The sequence below is a fragment of the Dipteris shenzhenensis genome, chromosome 4, assembly GCF_047967505.1.
Source record: "Dipteris shenzhenensis isolate YYH24624 ecotype China chromosome 4, Dip_SZ_1.0, whole genome shotgun sequence".
In the NCBI taxonomy this organism is placed as follows: domain Eukaryota; kingdom Viridiplantae; phylum Streptophyta; class Polypodiopsida; order Gleicheniales; family Dipteridaceae; genus Dipteris; species Dipteris shenzhenensis.
In genome coordinates this window covers 45,170,342-45,195,946 of record NC_141599.1, presented here as the reverse complement: position 1 = coordinate 45,195,946, position 25,605 = coordinate 45,170,342, and the positions used below count along the sequence as shown (strand labels likewise).

At 41.1% G+C, this 25,605-nt stretch overlaps 1 protein-coding gene across 2 annotated transcripts in view; it reads right to left on the bottom strand.

Moving 5' to 3' along the window:
* Positions 1-388: 388 nt before the first annotated feature.
* Positions 389-25,605, bottom strand: part of ECH2 (enoyl-CoA hydratase 2) — a 47,090-nt gene continuing 21,873 nt past the window's right edge. Inside the window, exons 3-11 of one of the 2 annotated variants that reach the window (XM_087374121.1) lie at positions 17,251-17,356; positions 16,909-16,979; positions 16,747-16,819; positions 12,612-12,651; positions 12,397-12,469; positions 2,128-2,233; positions 1,873-1,943; positions 1,397-1,576; positions 389-986 (exon numbers count right to left, since the gene is read on the bottom strand). In XM_087374121.1, coding sequence (XP_087230247.1) covers positions 902-986; positions 1,397-1,576; positions 1,873-1,943; positions 2,128-2,233; positions 12,397-12,469; positions 12,612-12,651; positions 16,747-16,819; positions 16,909-16,979; positions 17,251-17,356 — 805 coding nt within the window. In that variant the 3' untranslated portion in view covers positions 389-901. Of the gene's footprint in view, positions 987-1,396; positions 1,577-1,872; positions 1,944-2,067; positions 2,234-12,396; positions 12,470-12,611; positions 12,652-16,746; positions 16,820-16,908; positions 16,980-17,250; positions 17,357-25,605 lie in introns of both variants that reach the window. The other variant, XM_087374120.1, reaches the window with a different exon arrangement.

Sequence of the window (25,605 nt, the reverse complement as noted above, 5' to 3'; positions counted from 1 at the left end):
GATAGGATTTTTTAAAGCTCAAGAGAGAATAATTTTAGTTGTATTGAAGCAACACAGGGAAAGAATGGCATGCATCCTAAAAGCCTGCAAATCTAAACACTCAATTCAAATACACTGGATCAAGAAAAATTCCAATCATTATTGCTGAGAACATTAATATATTTCTAAACTCTTGTTTGATCAAGATTTTTCTTTGCATTATATGAAGTTTCTCCACCATAAGAATCAGAGACATCTATTGTGACTAGAATACACATATATGAGGTTGGACATTAACTTTGCATAAGACTGGAAGTTGCCAAGTTCCATATTTGAATGTCCTAGATCCATTCACAGTTAAAAGTTATAGCCCCATGACAATTTAAATAAGCACATGAAACTGTTGTCGTCCAATACAAGCAGAAAAGTGCTGTTTATTGCGTGTAAAAATTCCAAACAATATGGTCTGGACTTCAGACTATATGGTATAGCCTATTTCACAATAGAATTGGTACACAATGTAAGGTTCTAGATTCCTATGCTATCATCCTTTTAAATCTTGATTTGTGGAATTTAAAGCAGACCATGGGTTAAGGGACCTTCTGTGCTTCCTAAGAACAGCCGAAGAGATGGTCCCAAATTACATTCAGAGGTTTTTGGCTGACCATCTCTATTTGCACCTTAAGATAATTATCTTCAGCTCCATGTACGTGTATGTGCACTTCAGGCTTATAATGAGATGTAAAAGGGCAACCTATTTTATATACAAGAGAGAAACGAATACAGAAAGCTTTTAAAGAGCACCTTTTGCTTAAAAAAAGTATAGGCCTCTTGCTAAAAAGGACGTACTGTTGTACTTCCCTTATAATTTGCCTATCAATCATCATTTCTGCTCAGTTTCGAAAGAGCTGAGAATATAGAATTATAGACGTGAAGGTGAGTTTAGTGATATCACTCCAGAAAGCACTGCCCGAGATCTTTCCTTCACGCTGCACAGAAAATAGATCCTGAAAAGTGGGAAGAAAGGCAAGAAAATCTCTTAGTAATTCCAGGATGTTACAGATAATTGCTACCTCTCATCATACAAAGAAGATTTGCACCAACTTACAAAAATTTACAGGTGACAACACTCAAATTAGATTGCACAACTGTATTGCCTTGTATAATTTTTTGAACGCGTCAAATGTTACCTCATGGAAAGAATTGCTACTAACGTCCTAAAATATGACAATTTGTTATCTGATCTTTCTCAATTAGGCACAATCTGGAGAACCTCCATTCACAAGTGTGTGGGCAACCACATTACTGTGCCCTCAAATAAAAGTCATCCAGTAAACAGCGTACCTTTTTATTTAAAAAGGCTGATAAGAAAACCCACACTTCATATTTAAACAACAGCCTCAAAGATGTGTCTGACCTTGTAGATGTGTCACCTCTCCACATCTCTGTTCTCAATGTCTCCCCGGGGAAGACATGAAGCAAGAAGCGTCCCTGAACAGCTTGAACTGATGATGGTTCCCCTCCACAAAAGCATCGGATGACTGCCCGTACAGCAAAACCAAGGGTGCAAAGTCCATGCAGTATGGGGCGCGAGAAACTGAGCAGCCATAGATAATGGTGAGACATTATGTTCAGGGGGTATCTTTACCATTTTGTTGTGAAAGAAATGTCCAAACACAGTTCAAAATGAGCTGCTATGTTCTATTTACAAGATATTAATGCCATACTCGCAGCACATTACCCATGTCAATTCAAAAAGCCACGGGAAAACAGAATAAATACAAGTTTTAAATGTAAGGGATGGTAAACATTATACAAGACAGAAATCAGAGAGTGAGACACAATACTCTTTTCATAATAACAACATTTGCAATCCACTGAGAGACTACAGACCCTGCAATTGTAGCTACTTCTGGATCTGAATGCAATGGGTTGTAGTCTCCTGATAAGCGGTATAATAAAGCCTGGAAAAAGACCATAAGACTCAACTGAGCCGAAAATGAAATGCTAGTAATCACTATTGCACAATGAACCAAATATAGAAGGCAATAAGGTGTTGATTTTAGTATTTCCTAAAAAAGAGGACACCTGGTTTGCCTGAACGCAATCTTCATAAACACTAATAGCAGCAGACTTGGGAGGCAGTACTGGTAATTTGACTAGTGGAGTGATTGGTGGTGAGCGACTGTCATATGAATACAGCTGTGAAGCTGACTTCGAAAATCCTCCAGCTCCTCGCAAAAAGATAGTACTCCTGACAAAGAACCATGAAACACAGATGAATTAACTTTCCTTTACCCAAGGAGAATTAGCGGTTCAAAACATGACCCATCAGATGACAGGCAAAAACAGATCAGGGAGGTACAGCACATAGATTGAATAAGTAATGAACCATGAATACAACAGCAAAAATTTGCACTAGCACCAGACCCAATTTATTGGCCAAAATGAGGTGGGTGATAGTCCCATAGATGTTTGCGCTGTGTGAAGACAGGGTCATGTTCCCACATCCACACAAGCTGCAGTTGTGTGGTCAATTGCAATGCGAAAACCTTGTTTTCCCTCTCTACAGACAGGGATATGACCAAAATCTTGCTGAAATTATCATTTTCATGGGTAGGAAGGTGCAAGGTGCCAGCACATGTTACTGTTAAGGTCTCCAAACAAGCTAAGTGATACCTTTTTCTTTAAGAATTTCCAAGTGTTGTGACAACAATTAAATCCCTTGTAAAAACTTTACCATGACGGTAGCTACAAATTCACAGGCTAATGGACTGGCCAACCAGCAGAAGATGATGGTAATATTAGGACTAATGTGAATCTGTAAGATGTGCTCGTTATTGCCAGGGCAGATAGGAAGGCCTTCTACTAAAGGATGTTATGAAGTAAAATTCAGTTTCCCCCCCTCCCCCTCAATACTCACTGGAGTCTCTCGAAGTGTCCCAACTAGATTTAATTGCATATGAGTCCGCAAAATCAACTCATACAACTGTATCTGTATTAAGTTTGTGTTGTTTTAAAATAGTTTCACTTTGTGACTATTAGTGTATTCAAGTGTCTAATTAAGTATTTACTGGAAATCATGCTTCCACAAAGCATGCTTCTACCAAAAGTACTTGCCATCTGCCTATTTCCATAACCTATTGACCACTCTCCTTTTGTTTGGAATAATTGGGCTCTAAACTACGCAGGATGCAGAATTGATACAAGTGTAGCATGGATGAGGGCATAATCAAAATGAGATGAAGTGCCGGCATGTCCCCAGATTCAAAATGACTAAATGCTACAATTGTGCCCATTGCCCTACATATATAGGGCAAGGTAGCATAGTGGCCAGGGGCAACATCTCAGGGTAGTCCAACCACAAAAAGCACAGCCAACACATACTAGCATCCAGTTACACTGCTTTTATCCATTTTGATATTCTCATTTTGCCATACTCCAGGTGCTACTGGTATCCTTTATTTGTGTGCATATATTGCTTAATTGGGTGCAGACTTTGCACCGACCATGGTCATAAATTTGGAACTCCAATATTCAGTGCAGGCATCTATGCTTATCTTGATGTACATTACTGACACTAGGCTAATGCATGGGGTGAAGACTCCACTGAAGGGTTAGACGCATAAAGAGGCTCGAGAGTCGTATAGAGACTGGGGAGTCATACAAAATCTCATTCTCAGAGACCACACCAGGATCACCCTCCACCTAATCCATTTGTATCAACATGCACACTAGATTGAAAGCACCTACTCATGCCTTTTATTTTCCATCACTAAGCCTTGGCAATGATGGGGGAAATACAAAGCAATCGAAGCAAACTAGTAACGTTAATTGTGTTTTAAGGTTATAGAAGATGGTCTCTGGATCTTGATAAACCCTAGGGGAATTTGCCCACCATCACACTTTAGGAACCCACGGTAAGCCTAAAGCACCAGGATGTGTTTGGGAACATTTGGTTAAAGTCTATGTTTTCCCGATTTCCTACCTTGAGTTACAGCCTTAGGAGTCATTAAAATAGTACTAGACCCTTGGTGCCACTTTGGACTAAAGAGTGTGCATGGGTAGAGTGGTATGGAGCATAGTTGTTTTTAAATGGTTTTTGCTTTATTTAACCTGTGTGTTAACCCTCGTATCTGCAAGATATTAAATGCTTCTAAGCATAATATTTGTGGGACATATAGATGAACATTCATGCTCCACCTACACTCACCCTGCTTTTTCTTCACCCATACCACACAACACTTCCACACAATATTTTTGCAATATTTCACAGGAACTTCGTGATAGAAACTGGAGAACACAAACTGAAATCTGAAAATCAGAATTGCAGCACTTATCTCAAAGATTATTCGCGATATAATAGAGGGAGAGAAGAAGGAGACGCAGCACATGCAACACCAAGGCCCATAAATAAGGGCTGGACCCCCGCGAAGGTCTTTATTGCAATAGAAAATACTTTGTACAACTGGCTCTGAGAAGAGCATGAAGCTGAGTACAACTCTTCCATCCATCTAGGAGCCTTGAGGCCCTTCTTTTATAGAATTGGCCTAGCTTGTGCTTTTACAAAAGCTAAAGCTGCATTTTAGGCTACTTTTTACATAAAGCTAGCTTTAACTACTTTTCTCCATCATTGAAGTGTTTTTTTCCCATGTGGGGTGCCTTTAATGGACTTTCTAGCACTATTGGGGCCCCCACACAAGTAACGGCACCTTTTTTTTATTTTTGCCTTCTGGGACCTGCTTTTTTGACACTTGCCCCTTGAATTTAGGGCCTTTTTGCACCAACACTTTAACCCATTAGAGGTTACCTAAATGCATGCATTCTAATCTTGGACTAATCCAATGTTTTGAATGTTAGATTCTTGAAGAAAGGCTTCTTTGTCTTTCTTTTTGAGAAACCTGAGATGACTTCAGAGCTATGCAACATGGCCTATGGACAATTAGGAATCAGCCCCATTATTTGGAATGGTGCTCCAAATATTTTTTTCCTAATGCCCCTAGATCTACCAAAATCCATGTTTGGGTGGAACTCCCTGATTTACCTCTTTATCTGTGTAACCAACTTCCCTTTTTATGTTGTGGGCTGGGATAAGTATTGGGTGTAGAGTAAGAGAACTTCATTAATCCCAGAGGCAATCCTCAGATTTGCATTAAGATGGATATAGCTGAGGAGATGCCCAAGACTCTCACCTTTAATAGAAATGGTAGTGTCTATAGAGAACAGCCTCTGACTTATAAAAATCTTCCCCACTCTTGCTTTTTGTGTGGGCTGTCCACCCATGTGGTAAAAAACTGCCCTTTGAAGAGAGGCAAAGTTAAGGAAGCTGAACCCTTTGTTGCTAAACAAGCTACTCCTGCTGAAAGGTGGGTTCCCAAAGCTCAAAGCCCTCCGGTGAGCAACCATATTAATGTCCAAAATGTCACAAGAGTTAGTGATAAGGACAAGGATCACAGTCTACCAAAAACTGTAGACCAAAACTCCTTTGAACCTCTCAGGGATCAAGAGGAGAGCTTAGAGAATAGTCACAGGATCAGTCAAGAAGATAACATGGTGATAGAGACTAGATGGTTCAAAGAGTTTGAAGAGGATGCCATGGAAGAGGTAGAAGAGAGTGAGGAAGAATCAGGGTAAGATCAAGGGAAGGGTACTCCAGTCACCTCAACAAATCAAGAGAACACTAGTCAAGGTAAGGCCTTCACTATAGTTCAACACAAAAGGAGGCAATCTAAGGCTGCTACAGCCCAAGTGAATAGCCCCAACCCCAGGGCTAAAAAGGGACAGAAAAAGAGTGTTAGATAAAGTATTTACTTTGTTGACTATAAATATTAGAGGGTTGATGGACCCTAGCAAGAGTAAGGAGCTAGCTTTATGGTTGAGAGCTAACTCTTTATCACCTCTCTTTCTAGCATTGCAAGAGATCAAGGCTTGTAGGGATACTCTAGAAAATAGACTAAAAGTGATAAATAGAAGAAGAAGTTGTTACTACACTTCACATAAGGAGGGTAAAGGGGAAACAACCATTGAAATATTATCTCATTACAACGATGGTATCTCACAAGTCATAGTAGATGACCACAATTGATGGATAATGCTGAAATGTTGTATGACGGATATTAATTCTCAGTTATCTCTCTCTATGCCCCTAACTTAGCTTTGGAAAGGAAGGGATTATGGGAATCTTTACAATGTGCAAAAGGTAATTGCATTGCAATGGGGGATTTTAACATGGTGGAAAGCAAGGCAAACAGATGGATGGGAAAGGGAACATGCATCAGAGGCACTGAATTACTGTCTTGGGAAGAGTGCAAGGATCACTGGCAATTGGTGGATGTGGGATCATGTAGGGATTTCACTTGGTGCAACAGTCAAGTTAGGGACAATAGAAGGGAGGCTAGATTGGACACGTTCTATGTCTCTCAAGGTTTACTGAACAGTCAACCTTTCTTTGAAAATAGAAACTTTCTCTTCTTTAAGTTTATCAGATCATAAACTTGTCTCACTTAGATGTGATTTTGGTTCTGGTAAGAGAAGCTCTTCTTGGTTCAAAGCTGACCCTAAACTCTTCCTGTTAAAGAGTGTGCAAACTCTAATTGGCAAGGCTTGGCATAATGCTTTCTCTAAGCACACCTTAGCTTCAGAAGCTTGGACATATGCTATCAATGATACTCAAATCATTTTAAGAATAGCTAGAAAGAAAAGAGCTAGGATTAGAGCTCAAAGAATGGATAGAATTCAAAATAACATCAGTACCTTAGAACAAAAAGCCAAAACTAGAGATGTAGAGGCCCAAGCAAAATTGATGTGGAGGCCCAAGCAGAATTGCAAAGTGCTAAAAAAGATCTCAGGAAACAAGAACAAATTAGATTAAATGATTCTAAAATATACTTCAGAGACTGGTGGGCAGGCAAGATTGATAGACCCACCAAAGAAACATTTAGAATAATAAGAAGAAAGAGATTGCAGGAGGAGATTCCCCTTCTTAAAAGAACAAATGGCTCCCACTCTACAAATACAGAGGAAAACATTGAATTCATCTAGCAATATTTTCAGAAATTACTGTCGAGTACAATTTCTCTTAATGAGGATACTCAGAGAGCTAGACAATTATGTCAAATCATAAGAGAGAAGGCTGTCAAACAATTTGATCTACTCTACTTGGAGAGACCTTTCACTTTGGAAGAGTTGAAGGAAGCTATGTCAGTCATGGCAGATGGTAAGACACCCGGTGAAGATGGGTTACCTATTGAGTTCTATAAGTCTTTCTCGGAACTAGTTGGCCCTTATCTATTATTGCTATGGCAAGAAAGCTTAATGAAAGATGCTCTCCCCCTTCACATGAATGGGGGCATTATCAAACTGATTCCTAAAGAGGACCCCAAAGATGAGCTTAAGAACTGGAGACCCTATTATAGTTATAAGATTTTTGCAAAAGCTTTAGCACTTAGGATACAAGGCAAAATAAAAGAGTAGATTCTCTCAGAGCAAAAGGGATTTATCAAAGGACGTCACCTTCTTGAAGCCATTATTAATATCTGGGAAGGATGTGAGTATGCTAAAGAAACTCAACAAGATATATGCTTTCTTAAAGTTGACTTTGACAAGGCTTACGACAAGCTAATTCAATCTTTACAAGATACGGGTCTGGGTCCTTCTTTTGTGTCAAGTGTCAAACTTCTTCTCACTAATGCTACAGCCAAGGTTAATGTCAATGGGAAGATGAGTGACTCCTTTTTTCTGAAGAGATCAATCACATAAGGATGTCCCTTAGCTCCTCTTTTGTTTGCTATAGCAGCAGATTTCCTTGGGTGGCTCCTTCGAAGTCAAATCCAAGAGGGAAGCCTTAAAGGTATTGAATTGATGAATGGTAAACAATTGGTCTGTTAGCAGTTTGCTGATGATACCACCTTGACCCCTAGAAATACTGATCAAGATATTAGGTGTGTGATGGATTGCCTTGAGGTTTTTTGTCAAGCATCAAGATCCTCTATCAACCACTCCAAACAGGGTATGACACTCTCAATGGCAAGGATCAAGGGATCGGGCTCAGCTACTAATGAGAAACATGAGACACATTAGACCCTGTAGGGCTCCAAATTGAAAGAATTATCATTTTATCTATGCTTTCTTTAACCCTGAACCCTATAAGACCAAGGGGAGTCCTCTTTGGAAGTCTATCTGGAATGCATTTGAAGAAACAAAAGCTTTCCTACAATTCTCTGGCAAGGGATTTATGGCCATTGACTCAGTTTGGGTGTCTTCAATATTCAGAAGATGTACATTGACAGATGAACAGTTTACAGTGGCAGCCATCTTATTCAAGAAGGGTATCCAATCTTGGGGTCAGCTGTGGAATAAAGAACTTTTCAGATGGAAGACGTGGCATGAAATCAAAAGGGAATCTTCCCTAACTAACCAACATCAGGGACTGGTCATGGAGAGATTGGATCTATGAAAGGGAGAGATAAGTTGAAAGGGAGGTTCGGTCCTTTGCCTACACAAAGAATTCAGCTGCGTAGGGTGCTCCTCTTTACTGCCTATACCAACACCTACTGCAGACATGGAGGATCTATTAAGATTCCTCAATGCTAGATGCAAACTGAAAGATGATAGATCAAAATGGTATGCCAGGTTCCACAAAATTCGGGCTAGGAATGTACCTAAGAAAACGTATTGCCTTGCTTGGCTTATTCTTCACAAAGCAGTGTGGTCTAATTCTAGAGGACTCAGAATTGGTAAGGGAGATGGCAAATTTATGAGATGCCTAGACTCTTTGGAGGATGTTTTTCACTTATTTGTTGCTTGCCCTCGTGCCAAAAGAGTATGGAAGTTTATTCAGATTGAGTGTGGAGAACCTGTAAATTGGAAAGCTATCTTACTAGGTGATGCATGCAAAGTAAGGTATGAGCCTTGGTTCCAAATAAGGGCCCATGCTCTATGGTTCATATGGGTCTCTAGAAATAATTTTCAATTTAATCATAAAGATTTATGTACTACTGCTCTGTTTGCTTCATCGTGGGACAGGAAAAGAGAAGACTTGACTTCTTCATTAGTGCCTACAACCTTGAACATCAGAGGTTAAATGCAGACATTTCCAGATATAAACGTCATTGTTTTATCTCATATGAACATTCCAAGCTGCCCAATTTCTTGCAAAGGAAAGCCAAAAACTTACCGTGCTGGTTAGACATAAACTTGGAGGATCCTCAAACTTTCCAAAAGGACATATAACTGACAAATGAACTGAAAAACTATGTTGCTTTGGCCATTATAATCCATGAGAAACCATAAGAGTTCTGATGGAAACTATTGAATGATAGAATCCTAAAGAAAATACTGGGCCAATAGTGACCAAATAAAATCCTGTCATCATTTAAAAAAACTGGTTCTTTAATGTATCATACGCCCTTATAAGAACTTCTGTTTATTCAATACACAATTCCCAATAAGGGAACTATGGAATGATAAAAATCCTGACTTGGTCAATGATGACCATATTCAATACTGTTATATAGAGAGTTGGTACTTGAGCATGTCATGCTCCACAAGAAAACAACAAAACTGAATTTCATAACTGAAACTCCTCTGGAATTGAGATAATATAACTTGAAACTGAAATACTTGGTCAATATGACCACAAGTTCCACCATAAAGGATCTGATACTTGATCATCTCATCCTCCATTAGAACATAACTGATTATCATGATTACTCATCATAACTCAATTCCCTAATTGAAGATCGTAAAATCAGGTGCATGACTATCAGCTTGCCAACTTTGAACATACTACCCTCAAATAGGGTCTGATCTTGAATCTGTCATTGATGTAACTCTTCAATTCATAAAAGATATATACAAGTAGTCTCTGATACTTCTCCTCTTTGGCATAAGCTGCTCAAACCCACAAACTGGATATAATAACTTCAAGATTTTTTTGTCTTGGTACTATGTATACAAAAGTTTGATGAGACCAAACAAATAGTCCATAGCCTTGACCACATAGGTCACAGAAAAAAGGTTCCATAATAGAGACTATATCAATCGTGTACAATAACTTGGAATCCTCAAAAACTGAAAAATAACTTGGAATAGCTAGCTTGTCCCATCAAGGAATACTTTAGGACCACATATGTGCTTCTTTTGCAATATTTCACAAGAACTTCATGATAGAAACTGGAGAACACAGACTGAAATCTGAAAATCAGAATTGAAGCACTTATCTCAAAGATCTTCGCGATATAATAGAGGGAGAGAAGAAGGAGACGCAGCACGTGCAACACTAGGGCCCAGAAATAAGAGTTGGACCCCCGCGAAGGTCTTTATTGCAATAGAAAATACTTTGTACAACTGGCTCTGAGAAGAGCATGAAGCTTCTTCCATCCATCTACGAACCTTCAGGCCCTTCTTTTATAGACTTGACCTAGCTTGTGCTTTTACAAAAGCCAAACCTGCTTTTGTTATGCTCTAGCCGAGATAGCATGACCTTGGATAGATCGGTGGGCATTTTCTCTTAGATGACCAACTTTTGTAATAGTTAATGTGCGTAATTGAAATGGTCAAGAGAAGTAACTGCCAAGGTCCTAGGTGAGGGTGGAATGGCATTGACTAGGTAGTTCTGAGTGCTAAGGCCTAGGTGCACCTAAATGTGCAATAATGCCAAGGGGCAAGTGGTTTTTAATGTGCCCCAAGAGAGGGGTAAAAAGGTGCACCAAGTGGAGAGGCTATAATGATGACATTTGGCAAGGAGAACTATCTAGGGAAATGAGGGTCTCATGGATAAGTATGAAAGGAATAACGAATAGATGTGACGATCTGCTATCCATGAGAATTTGGCTGGGTGGAACAACCGAATGCCATCGCCCGTGATTGATCTAACGAGATAGCGGGGAAAGAGATTCATGCTATAGATAAAGTTGTTAACAGCTTTTTAGGCTACTTTTTAAATAAAGCTAGCTTTAACTGCTTTTCTCCATCATTAAAGTGCTCTTCCCCCATGTGGGGTGCCTTTAAAGGACATTAAAGGTCCCCCCATACAAGTAGGGGCACCTTTTAAAAATTTTTGCCTTGTAGGACCTGCTTTTTGGCACTTGTCCCTTGAATTTAGGGCCTTTTTGTACCAAAAATTTAACCCATTAGAGGTTAGCCAAATGTATGCATTCTAATCTTGGACTAATCCTAGTCCCTTGTGGGCATTCCCACAGTTCTCTTTTACCAATGCAAAGCAAAAGTAAAACAAAGCTTATTCTAGTTAACCAAAGTCAACTTTCTTGACCATTGTCAATGCAATAAAGATTCCTCTTTATGCCTTGGGAGAAGTACCAATTTGGTGACATAATGTGAAAGGTCATCACTCCAAGCAACAAGCAGATTGTGCAGATTTTAGTATGAATAACCGATGATCTATCCTGTGTACTGCATATAGGCCACTGAGGGAGTAAATTGACATATCTGCGTCTTTCTCACACTCCATCTTCATAACTCCACACCCTCTTTTTGTGTGGGGGGAGTATAATTGTTTGGAGGACCACCCCTTGGTATTTACATGACTTTGTAAAGCTGCTATTTCAGTTTTCCTAGAGTTACCTACATCAGTTTTATTGGCTCCAATTTTGCACTTGCACTCTTGCAGTGGTTTTTGTCACTACATCCAAGGTTTTTCCATCATCAATTCCACCCAAAGAACTGGAGGATCGTCCAACATTGAATCTATGCCTCTCTCAAAGTCAAGATTTCTAAGGAGCACTTTATCTCTTGGGGGGCGAACATTATCATTCCTCCACAATCAGGAGTTTTGTTCTCACTTAAAAGTCATGCTCTGCTATGATGGCTTCTCTTTAATTCCTTGACAACGGCATAGCTCTTTGACTGCTAAAGAAAAAAGCTAGACTATTCATGTAGATTCTCATGAATTCCCAGAAAACAGCCTTTCCCTAGACATGATCTCGTATCCTAAAGAATTCTACTCTCTACAAGGATGTCCTTCAGGAATTAGCAAGGACTAGGCTACACAAAAGCATACAAAATGTGAGATATTTAAGTACACAGGAAGCTGTATATACCAATGCGGGTGTCCACATTTCAGACAATGTTTATGGTTTCACCCGCAATGCAGAAACAAGCAAGGGTAGGCATGCTAAATCAAGAACGACATTCCTCAATAGTGTTACTCACAAATAACAGAACCTCAATTCACAAATGATATACACAGTTTGCATCAAAACCAAAATTCATAAGCAAATACTTTATCTGAAGTGTTTCAGCTTTCTATTTCATCTCCACAGAATTTTTGGTAACAAAATGCAAATACTTGCGCGTACCAACAAAGTTATCCATGCAACAAGGAAATGGGGATCGATGGCACAATCCTACAAAACAGCCCTTACTGAAGAATTTTCCCTTTCTTTGAATTGTGAATACCTGCTCATGCAAATAGCTTCGCCGCTCTCAGTGTCCCTGCAAATACTTTCTGTCTCAAGAATAGCTGCTTTTTCTGCCAGCAAGCAAAACCCACGTTATGTTACCTGTACTACCTGTTCTAGTTTCTCTGTATATATATGTTGCATACCCACGAAGTTCCCCCTCCCTTATCCTGACTAAACAAAGATACGAACTAAATTTCCAGCAAATAATACCTTTATCAAGAAGCTGTGAAATTCGACTATTGTACGTCACCTAACAAGTCACAATCCTTTTTGGTGAGAATAAACTTATGAATTTGGCAAAAGCATGACCATAAACATAGATTCCAATCCAAGTCCAGCATGCCTTTTGCTTCTTTTTTGTACGAACTCTAAGATAGCATGCAAGTGACTACAATATACCTTTGTAAGACTAGAATAAGTCCAATCATACAAATTTAGATTTTTTGTTGTTCTAAAGATAAAAAATCTACAAAGAATATAAAAGAGAAAATGAAAGAGAAGAAAAAAGAGGTAAACAAAAACTTTTATGAAAAACAAAAGGAAGACATACTTAGCAAGCAAAGCAACACTTATGTCGTCGTTAGTGCCCAAGCATAAGCAGCTATACTGGGTTTCTAAAGACCCGTGGAGTCTCTTGCAAGTGACTACAACATCAAATCAATCACCAAACACATGCTGATGAAAGATACCATGTAACCAATCAAGGCAGGTGTCAACTGATAGGTACACCATATCATATCCTGCTATGGATGTTGGCAAGACTCTACAAAGGGTGCCCCCTTTTCTCGATTCCAAGTTACACATGGCCAGTCAAATGATACACAAAACACTATACAATTTCTATAATCCCGTTCCTCTTTCAAACTTCTATACTCTCTTAATCACTTCTAGCCTTATGAATTATGCTCTATTGGTGATATGAAAAATAGTTCCTCACATGGTAGATGATGTGGCTAATGTAGACAATAATGTGGGAACCCACTTATTGATTGCGACTTGGCCACAGCAGTATCAAAATATTCTTCGACTCCCTTCATTCCTTTGGTAACATTTTGCTCTCTCTTATTACCGAATGGTCTCTAAAAACTACATATTTACAATAGAAAAGGTCATAAATTTTATGTTCAATGCTTCACCTTCTAAACATCTATCTAGATTTAAGATGATCATGTGTAAGGCCCCATATGAGGAGAGGCCAACGAGCAATCACTAGGGCAATGCCATGGGGGCCCATGATTGTCCCAATATCTACATGGTCAAAGTACACCTACTTCGCAGCCACATGCCATCCACGTGTCTACTGCTAGGTCAGTATATTCAAGTTGACTGCTGGCATGGAGCCAATGTGGCACATCAGCTAATCAGTCGGCTTATCTGGGGCTGTTGCTGGTGGGCCCACTCCTAGACAGGGAAATTTGGAGTTGGTTGCCACAACCTGACTCTTGAAAGTAGGAGGGGACTTCCATATGGTAGAGCAACCTACTGATGAGGGGGAGGAAAAGGAAGGCGGCCTCCTCTCTTCTACAAAGCTACATGGGAAGAATTCGTATCAAGGATCAAAGGCAAAGACAGCCGGTTTAAAGATCAGTGATGTCAGTCTTTCATACTCCTGGTCTAGCACGAGACTAAGGGGATTACCCATGCCAAGAATGATTATTTCTGTATTAGGAAGGGGGATTGAAGAGTAGAACAGAGTGAGACAAAGGGGGGCAAGAGAGAGAGAGAGAGAGAGAGAGAGAGAGAGAGAGAGAGTTGAAGGAGGTGAAGGAAGCAGGAGGGATAAGAGAGTTCCACATCAAAAACCTACCCACCAAGAGGGAGATAGGGCCTACAAGACATGACCAATGAACTGCTAGGCAGCCTGAGATGCTGATTACCGTGTCTTGATAGGGATAAAGTGGGCTTGCTTCATGAGCATGCTAAGCACCACATAGATGTTGTCCCATCCTCTGTCTGCAGAATGAAACCTAGTGATGAAGTCCATAGCTAGAGCTGTTATAGCCCCTTCTTTCATGCAACTCAAGCATTCTACTTTTGTTTTCAGACTCTAACGCATTCCCATAAGCGCTGCCCACAGTCTGCTTGTCTGCTTGTGTTCATTAGCATACTGTGGCTCAAAAAAAAGCTTGTTAGCTTGCTCGATGTTTTGGGCTCATAGGCCCTTACATCAGATGCCAAGAAGGATGCAGACCCTGCATAAATTGCAGCAACTTTCTCCTCTCTGGTGCTACCAATAGACTGGGTCTACTATGTCAAATACATTTACTAGATTCCTTTGGCTATCATGCTAAAAGTTCTGTGGCCTACATCACTCTTTTGGGGGGGGGGGGGGGGTGAGTGGGGTTGAGGAGGGGGTTGTGTTTGTTTTACTAATGGGAAGTTAGGCTAGGGTGTCTTTAGTTCGCCTGTAATGTACACTCAGCATGATTAAGCTGGGAATGCTACAAGGTTAAAGTATTCTCCCTTCTAGTTAGGGTTCAGCTCTAAGCCTCCCTTGCTAAAGGAAGGGTACATCCACTTCATTTGTGTTTCATTATGTTTAGAAGTGCATCTACATAAAAGAAATCACAAGGATCTTAAAGAAAATATACCTTTGTAAGACTAGAATAAGTCCAATCATACAAATTTAGAGTTTTTGTTGTTCTAAAGACCAAAAATCTACACAGAAAATAATAGGGAAAATGAAAGAGAATAAAAAAGAGGTAAACAAAAAATTTTATGAAAAACAAGAGGAAAACATACTTAGCAAGCAAAGCAACACTTATGTCGTCATCAGTGCCCAAGCATAAGCAGCTATACTGGGTTTCTAAAGACCCGCGGAGTCTCTTGGGCAAACCCAGTGCTTACTAAAATACGTCAAATAAACAAAAGAGAAAGAAAACAAGAAACAAAGAAGAAAGGGAGAAGGTGACTAATAAAAAATAAACAAGCAAGTCAAGAAACAAAAAACAAAATCTTCCAAAAAATTGGAATTAACGCTCTCTCTCTCTCTCTCTCTCTCTCTTATTTAAAACATAAAAAGCTCAAAGGACCCTTTACCTTATGTATCGCTTCCTACAAAGAGGCAAAATTACATTCCTAACTTAGAAAGCACAAGCATACTCAATCAAACTCTCTTTTGAAACTAAAAGAAAAATGGGCTATTCAGCTCCTCGCTTTTTGTTTTCAGCTTATGTTCAATCATTCTAAACATAACTAAGGCCGATACACCATACATAAAAGACTTCATATCTAAGATTGTGCATACTTTTTTCATTATTTTCCTTAGATTATACCTCTTGTGTAATAGTAAAGTGATCAAATTACTAATTGAGTGATAAAAGACTCCTTAGTTGTACAAAGGCGGGAAAATCTATGGAATTGGGAAGAAATGACTCCATATTTTGCCGAATCAGAAATGTTTGAGTCAATGTGAGGCATTTTTATAATGTGTAAACCACTATATTCAGGTTGTTCACGTTTTAAATATCAACCTCTAATCCTCTAATCCTATGGTAGATTGAGAAAGTCTAAGATCTAAGAAAAAACAAGAATCCCCCCTTGAAGTGCAGTTCAGTTCACAAGAATCACGAGGATAGATTCCTTCTCCAAAAGCACAACCGTTTTTGGATCTTAAAGGAAAGGCTAAATTGCTTCATGACACAAATCAATGAACATGAGTACATGAATACAAATCTACATTGGTCTTCTAAAATATTAAGATGACAAGAATTTCAATCGAACATTAAAGGCAATGTCAAAATGCAAAACTGGGAAAAAACTTGAAGAGGCATATGACTGCTTCAAGAAACAATATTATCCAAAAGCCATAATAACGTTTGAACCTCTACGATGCCAAGAGAACACTCAACTAGCACAACACAATCGGCATGAAAGATTTGAGGTTTGAACACACTCATGACACACATTACACAATTGAGAAGACAATATGAATGTAAAGTGGAAAAGGTCTTGAAGAGGCATACGAATGCTTCAGGAAACAAATAGCCATAATAACATGCATATCTCTCTGATAGCCATGATAATTCAGCTCACATGACCAAACGACAAAACTGACCCGGAAGTTTGGATTGAAACGCCAATCACTCTACCATAAGAGATTCCCCCGCTTTTTCTTACTTATATAGAGGGAAGGAGCTCATATAAATATTTAAAACAACATAAAGATGATACCCTTTCAGATTTGGTGGATGTATTTGAATTCCGAACTATAGTTCATACTTTGCAGCTTGCATATTCTTTCATCGCGTAAGAAGGATAAAATACTAGCATTTTCATCATGTAGGACAGCACTATTGAATTAAGGCATTAACAAGCTCCCAATTACTTGCTTAAGGCTTCTTACTTGGCCACTTGTAGAAAGAGGCTTGTAGATCTCCAGGTATTGCTCGCCATGTAATAGAAGATTTGGCAGAAAACTGCATGAGAAATGAGACCTCATTTAGAAACATTTCATGAGTAGATGCACATTACAGATCCAAAAAAGGGGATAAGGAAAAGTATATACTTGAGCCCAGGGATTGTGTCAAGATTATCAAGCAATCGGAATGCAAACAAGATTGCAAATGTTGGTAAGACCTACAAAGCAAAAAATAAAATCAACGAAATTGGACACAGCTTTCAAGACAGAGATCTGATAGAAAAGGTTATACAACATACAAGGATAAAGCAAATACAAGTTTACAAGTGACCATACAAGGTCACCTATATCATTTTTACATCTATAATTTAAATGACTTCCACATCTCTTTCGACTGTCAAGGCATTGAGCAATTCCAACATCAGCCTAAAAATTTTAACAGACGTTAATCTAGGTTCCATAAACAATCAGATAAGGTTATTAGTGTACCTTGATCGCATCTTGACCATCACGATTATAGACATAAGCAAGATCTATTGGATCACATGTATCATTTCCACATGCACCAACACCCAATGCATATAATGCAACATCCCTAAAATTCATTCAAAGATTTGATTAACTCTCCCTCCCTCTCTCTCTCTCTCTCTCTCTCTCTCTCGCTCTCTCTCTCACACACACACACACACACACACTATGAGCGGTGACTTCCTGTAGTGGTTCCTAGGTTCACCAATATTTTTTTATTTTTTTGTCTTTTGGGGGTGTGATAGACACCTCCAGTTCCTCCACAGGGGGCCTACTTTCACATTGACTTCAATCTCTGGTCTCGTAGGCTTTTGTGGGCTTTCATAGACGTTAATAAACCTTTCTTTTTTTCTTTTAGTTCTAGATCCCCCCACAGTCTCTCTCTCTCTCTCTCTCTCTCTCTCTCTCTCTCCGCCCCCCCTCCCTCTCCTAACACTAGCTCCCTTAGCTTAACTTGGATGGCGATTTGGACTGCACCAACAGCTCCGCATGGGGGGGTAAAACCCAAACGCGGTTGACCGTCAGGATCCTTTTGCGCCAGTAATCTACATCCATGTTCGGGACACCTGCTCCTCTTATTGTCTGTCGCGCGTGGCAATCGCTACTCGCGATTTAAGTTTGAGACATCTCTTCAACTCAGGTCGCAAATCTGAGGCCACCATCAGCTTCGAAAGGGGGGTAAAACACAAACGCAGTTGGCCGTCAGGATCTTTTTGCACCCCCTCATCCCTCCTGGTACTTTCATACCTGTTGTACCTGTTTTTTATCGTGCGTGCGCTGTCAATCGCCAGTTTCTTGATGCGCCACAGGCTCAACCATGGCTTCCACCAGTCTCAACAAAAGAATCAATAGGAGTGGTATATCAGCACATTCCACTCCCTTGGCAAAGAGCTCTGGAGGCAGTATGAAAAACTCTCTATCTATAACGCCAACTAGAACAAGTGCTTTGCAAATGACAGCAATTTCTGAGCCACCCACCATCATTTTAGATGGACAGGCAGCCCCATTCATTCCTGCACAAGGGAACATTCTAACAGCTCCATTCATGTCAGTTCAAGGTGACACAGTAGACACTTTCTCTAATGAAACTGGAATCTGGACATTTTTAACAGCTTTGCAAGGCACAATGGACCGCCAACAGCAGGAGATACATCAGCTTTCACTGAAATGCCAACATCTAGAATACAAAAATGCAGATTTGGAGCAAAGGGTGGCCATGCAAGAGAGCTCCATAGCCAGCTTGGAGCAAAAGACTGTTATCCAAGAGGAGAAAGTTGCTGAAATGGAACAGATCTTGGAAAATATGAGGGCAAATATGACGCAACAGCCTCAATTAGATTGCAAGCAAGATATAGGCACCTCGGGGACATGGGCAAGTAAGGTAGTAAATGGGCATGCTCAGACAAATGCACACATAGAAAAGGGAAAAAAAATAGAAGAAGGGATAGATGCCAATGAGTACAAAGAGAGAGAAAAAAGGTCACAAAATATTGTCCTACGGGGTCTATCTGAAAAAGAAAAAGAAACACCTCTCTCACTTGCAAAGGACATAGAAGACTTTTTTGCTGAGCACTTTGCCATGCAAGAGGTTGTGGTCTTTCGGGCACACCGGGTAGGAAGAAAGAGGGATGAAAATTCAAGTCATCGGGCAATTGTTTGCACAATGCTTGACACACGTAAGAGAGAAATCATCCTGGACAGCAGCAGGATTTATTTAAAAGGAACACCTTTCTACGTGACATAAGACCGCACCCCTATGCAACAAGAAGAAAGGAGACGTATGTATGAGACCCGAGTCAAAGAAAGAGAGCAAGGAGCTGAACAAGCTCAATAGGAACGCGAAGCCTATGGGACCCAAAAGAAGCTGAAAGTCATGTTTTGGAATTGTAGAGGCTTTCCTTGGCATAAAGGAGCTGGTCTGAATGAAGTGTTACATGATGCAGACATTATCTTTCTTGCAGAGACTTGGGAAAGGGATATACGCAGGATTCCTAAAATGGATGGCTATTTGGTGCACTCCGTCTGGCAAAAGCAATCAGGCCTACGAGGGCAAGGAGGGGTAGCATGCATATACAAAGACCATATACACGACAAGATCTCTATGGTCAAAGATGACATCCATAAGCGCTACATATGGGTTATGGTAAAAGGAAGCCCTTTGCCATTGTATATTGCAGGATGCTACATTCCTCATAAAGAATCCCCCTTCTACCAGAGGCATGAGATTGACCCATCCCAGCCATTTGGGGACCTATGCTTAGATATTGCAATGTTCAGCAAACAAGGAAATGTTATGCTTATTGGGGACCTAAATGCACGCATAGGAGACTCACAATTTCAATATCCCACACAGCAAGAATACATAAAGGAGCATGAGATAGACACTGACCCCAGCTGGTGTAGATGCTCGAAGGATAAAGTGGTGAATGCACATGGTACAGCATTGGAGCATTTGATGAATGGTATGCACATGTTGGTGGTAAATGGCACAGCCCTTTTCCCAAAATCTAATTCCCCTACTTGTTTCCCTGCCAGTGGGGGGGCTAGTGTAATTGACTATGCATTGATTCATCTGGAAGCTTGCAATCTTATACACAATTTCTCACTTGGCCCGAAGTCTCTTGATTCGGATCACATACCACTCTATGTAGAGCTTAATATATTGCTGGCCAAGGCAACTTTGGAGGAGCATAAGGCAGCTGAGTGTGGCTATTAGGTGAACGAGGCAAAAAAGATGGAATATGCTGAAAGTTTAGAAGCATGTCTGCTGGGAAAACAGAAATTTGGCTGGGCACAATTGAAGAATACCATTCTCACCACAGCTAAGACAGTTTTAGGGTGCAAAAAGAGCAGTAAAGAGCGTAAGAAAGGGCTGCCATGTAATGACTGGTTTGATGCTGAATGCAAGGCAGTTAGGAGTGCACTAAAGGGGATTCCAATGGGAGATGAAAGAAGAGCAGCCGAGAAGCAGTTCCATGCTCTCACACGTAAAAAGAGGCGTGTTTATATTGAAAAAAAGGAATGGTCAGATGCAATTGATTTTGTCAAGAACCCTAGAAGAGCATGGAAAGGAGTTAAACAAAGGCCAAATGACATCATGGGATATTTTACAGAAATAGAGATGCTTGAGTGTGTTCAACAACTCTACATGCATCCCAAGGCTCGGCCCATGGCGAGCATGTCTCTCAGTGGTAATACTCAAGGTATTTTCTCATTGGAAGATGTGCAAGATGGCCTAAAGAAAATGGCAAATGGGAAGGCAGCAGACACTATACACCTCACAGCAGAACTCATTAAGTGGTCCAATGAACACACGCAAAGGCACATAGTAATGGCACTAAACCAAGCATTCGTGTATGGTTTCCCAACCGATTGGCAAGAGAACTAGATCAAGCCAATTTACAAGGGAGGTGACCGCAATCAAGTGTCAAACTACAGAACCATTATGGTATGCTCTACTCTAGCCAAGCTATATAGTACAATAGTAGAGGCAAAGCTGAGTGCTTGGGCAGAGAAAGAAAGGAAGAGGGCAATGGGACAAGCAAGTTTCAGGCCCAAACACTCCACTGTGGATCATCTAGTTACTCTCCGAGTGTTGATGGAGGACAGCCGCCTTAAGGGGAAGGCACTCTGTTGTTGCTTCATTGGTTTTAAGAAGGCATTCGATACGGTGCCTAGGGATGTGCTATGGGAGAGAATGGAATGCATAGAAGTGCCTCAGGAAATAAGGTTTGCTGTCTTTAGACTTTATGAGAAAGTAAAATGTCAATTAAAATGTAAGGATGGGATGTCACAAGAATTTTATAGCAATATGGGGGTCAAACAAGGATGCCCACTCTCACCCACCTTGTTTGGTTTATGCATTGATAGACTTGAGGAACTGATGCACACAGAAGCAGGTAAAAGAGGGTTGTCCAGCCTCTACCTAGCAGATTTTGAGATTCACTTGCTTCTTTATGCGGATGATGTGGTTGTTTTCACTAATAGTGAGGGTAAGATGCAACAAATGATGGATATCCTCAGCATGTTTTGTTCGGAAAGTGGGCTGGCTGTGAATGTTTCCAAAACTAAACTCATGATAGTCAAGACTATACAGCCAAGTAATCCCCCTTCAATCTCATATATGGGTCAACTTGTTGATACAGTGCACTCATTCAAATACTTAGGCATTGAAATTCCAGCCAATAACAAATGGAACAGCTGTGTGCAACGGAGAATTGATGCAGGATGGGGAAAGTATTATCAATTTGAAAATGACTGCAGCAATACCAACACAAGAAGGTGGCAAGTACGAAACATGATTTTTGGGGCATATGTGGTACAAACAGTGCTCTATGGGGTAGAGGTGTGGGGGGGGAGTATACCATCATCAAAATGGAATGATGTAGAAAAAATGCAGAAATCTTTCATTAGAAGACACCTTGGCATCAAGGCTACCACACCCTACTCTCTCCTACTCCTAGAGACAGGATGCATACCCATAGAGTTGCATGCCTTGAAGAGAGTACTCAGATACATCACAAAGGTCAAGCGCATGAATAATGAAAGGCTGCCAAAGAGGGCATGGGTAGAAAGTCAAAAGTCCCAAAAGACGAATAAGGGTAAGATTTTAGCATCTGGATGGGCACTAGATTTAAAAAAATGGTTCCAAAAATGGGAGGTAGAGAGGTACTTGGACTACTCTCCAGAGGAGGTAGATGAGGATGCCTTTCATCATGACCTGCTGAATGCACTACACAGGAAATGGCAAACAGCTGAAAACAGAGATAAGTTTGAGTACTACCGTACATTTATCAACCCCGAATATTGGGCTACTTATACAGGAAGAGAAACAGCCACGCAGAAGTACATTTGCACACCTATGGCAATACATAAGCGAAGAGCTTTGGCCTCACTTCGCACCCGATCACACCAGCTGCAGATTGAAATAGGAGGATGGAAAGATATGCCAAAAGAGAGCAGAATATGCCAATTATGTGACCAGGGAATGGCAGAAACTGAAGAACACATGGTAATGATATGCCCTTACTATACTCACATCCGGAAAGCATTTAGCTCTCTTCTCGAGGGACATAACAGACTGGCTGATATGCTACATAGCGGGTCACCCCCACCTTTAGGAACGTTTGTCTATAAGCTTTTCAAGCGCAGGATCTCACCTAAGACATAAAGGTAGTTTCTCTTAATACCCTCCCCTCCAAGGGAGGAGTGTCACGATCTGTGACGTATTCCTTTCTCTATTTCTAGACTTATGGATGGTTTGATGAATGGACACTTGTGGAAGGGTATGCCCTTTCGACGGGACACTTGCCCTTTCGACGGGACACTTCCTAATGAGGCATAACCCTTCACAAGAGACACTCTATTGAAGAGACATTCCTATTGTAATGAACCCTCTCATCAAGAGTCACACCCTTCACAAGGGGTACACACCTCTTCATGCACATACCCTTTGGAGTACACACCTTTTCATGTGTGACTCTTCACTCTCTATATAAGAGAGGCCCAATTGTATGGATGACACACAACATCTACACTACAGACATTCAAGCAATACAATTATTCCTTGTTCTCTGCTATCTCAGTCTCCTTTCTGTTCCTTAGCACATTTCTAAATATAGTAAATCTAGGATTTCTTACAGTGGTATCAGAGCAAAATTCGCTCCTGCCTGTAGGAAATGACCCCACCTTCTAGCGCCGATCTGATACATCTCTTCCGCTAGAAGGATATTCCGTGCACATTGTGCATGGAAGAGATGGAGAGGATGAGCGTAAAAATTTTAAGCGCCAACCCTGCCTAAAGTCATCTATGGCCTCTCCATCTCCCTCACATCACAAGTTGATGTGAATGGACACGACAAAAATCGTGTCTTTTCAGGTGCTTGGGCTGTCCCAAAACCAAGGGACGCACCTTTTCCACCATGGGACACACCTTTTGATGAACAGTCTCGACTCCTCACTCAAGGGACACACCCCATCGTGGACAAAAGGACATACCTATTCATGTAGGGACACCCCTTTTAAAAACAGGGACACACCCCTTCATGAAAAGGTGCAACTATTCCAAGGGTCACACCCCTTCGAATAGGCACACCTTTTAGGCCCCAAGTACCTACAAAAGGGTACCTAGAGGGGTAAAAAGGAAAAAAATTAACCCATCCCCTACCCTTAGGATTACCCTAGCTACCTAGGGTTAACTAAACCCCCAATTTAATTTTTGGGGCAACTAACCACCTAGGCAGCCTCCACGAAAAGTCGCCAGCCCTTCCTTTTCTATCCCGTACGGCCTGCACCGTACGGAATCCCTGGCAGCCCTGCGCAACACCAGCCCTGCACCGTACGGACTTACGTGCAGCCTGCGCCAGCCATCGCCCTGTGCCGTACAGTCCGCCAGCCCTGCATCATACGGTCCGCCAGCCCTGCGCCGTACAGTCCGCCAGCCCTACGCCGTACTGCCCGTAGCCCTGCGCTGTACTGCACGCCAGCCCCTTGCGCAGCCTCGCCTCTCCAGCACGACCAGCCTCTGCGCATTTCATTGGCCTCGCCAGCCCCCCCGCCCTGCGATATCATTTGGCCTCTCCAGCACACAGCAATTTTTCAGTGGCTTCCCGAAACAGAGTATAGTTTCCAACAACTCAAGCAAGCACTCACTACCACACCAGTTATGGCTATTGCTGACCCAAACCTTCCATTTGAGGTCATGACCGACGCTTCCGACATCGCTACAAGAGCAGTCTTGATGCAAGAAGGCAGAGTTATTGCTTTTGACAGCCATAAACATTCTGATATCCAAACCCGATATCCGGTTTATGATAAGGAGTTTCTTGCCGTTGTACATGCTTATCGCTCTTGGAAACATTATCTCATGGGAGCCGACCCTGTGGTCAAAACAGACCATCACTCTTTAAAGTACATCTTTACTCAGCCAGTCATGAACGCTCGACAAGCACGCTGGGTTGAGTTTCTGGCCAACGTTCACATGACCATTGAGTACATTCCAAGACTACGCAATGTGGTTGCAGATGCTCTCAGCACATTACCTCTAGCATCAGCCATGGTAATCTCTACATTATCTGTGGATGTTCCGAATTCATTCAAAGGAAAGTATTTCAATAATAAAGACTTCGGCACAACAGTACAGGTTCTTTCAAAAGATCACCCTTCGACTTCCGAACAGAAGATTTTCTCATCCTATTCTTATACGGACGACCTTCTGTATTATCAAGATCGCGTCTGTGTACCACATGACAAGGATGTTCGACGTCTTTTGTTAAAAGAGCATCATCTAGTTCTTTATGCTGCCCATCCAGGCATCAATAAGACTTGTCGGTTACTCAATGCAACATACTACTGGCCTCATATGAAAAGCGACATCATCAAATTGCTTATCTTGTCAACAAATGAAAGCAAGCCGACGACTTCCAACAGGACTTCTTCAGCCTCTTCCAGTTCCAACTGAAAGGTGGGAAAGTATTTCCATGGATTTCATCACAACACTACCATGATCCTCCAGAGGTAACACTCAGATTATGGTAATTGTTGATCGATTGTCCAAAATGGCACACTTTGTTGCTTGCAAAAGCAGTGCACAGGCTCCGGACATAGCCAAACTTTTCATACAACACATCTTCCGACACCATGGATTGCCCAAGAATATCATATCCGACAGAGATCCTAAGTTTACCAGTCACTTTTGGATTTCACTGTTCGAATCTTTGGGTACAACTCTACTGTTCAGTTCAGCCTACCACCCAGAATCAGATGGCCAGACTGAAAGAGTCAACCAAGTTCTGGAAGAAATGCTTCGACATTATGTTCAGTCATGCCTAGCAGCTTGGGAAGAGTATCTACCACTCCTTGAGTTTGCTTATAATAACTCTTTCCATAGCGCCATCAGCATGACTCCATTCCAAGCAGCTTATGGACACACTCCGATTGTACCAACGAATTTTGTACTTCAACATCGCGTGGCCCTAGCTGATCAACTGGTTCAAGAAATGCAAGATATTCTACTCCAAGTCACGGATCATATGCGAAAAGCGCAAGAGCGGTATCAACGGTCTGCCAACAAACATAGACGTCACCTGGAATTTAACACTGGTGACATGGTGCTATTATTTGTAGCCCCACATCGCTCTAAGACGGTTAAGTCTGTGTTTCCTGAGTTGCGACCACGATACTATGGACCTTTCCGGATCGTCAAGAAAAATTCACCTTTAAGTTACAAATTGGAATTACCACCATCATGGGGTAAAATCCATCCGGCATTTCATATTTCTTGGCTAAAGACGTACATTCCTGGCGATGAAGCAGTTC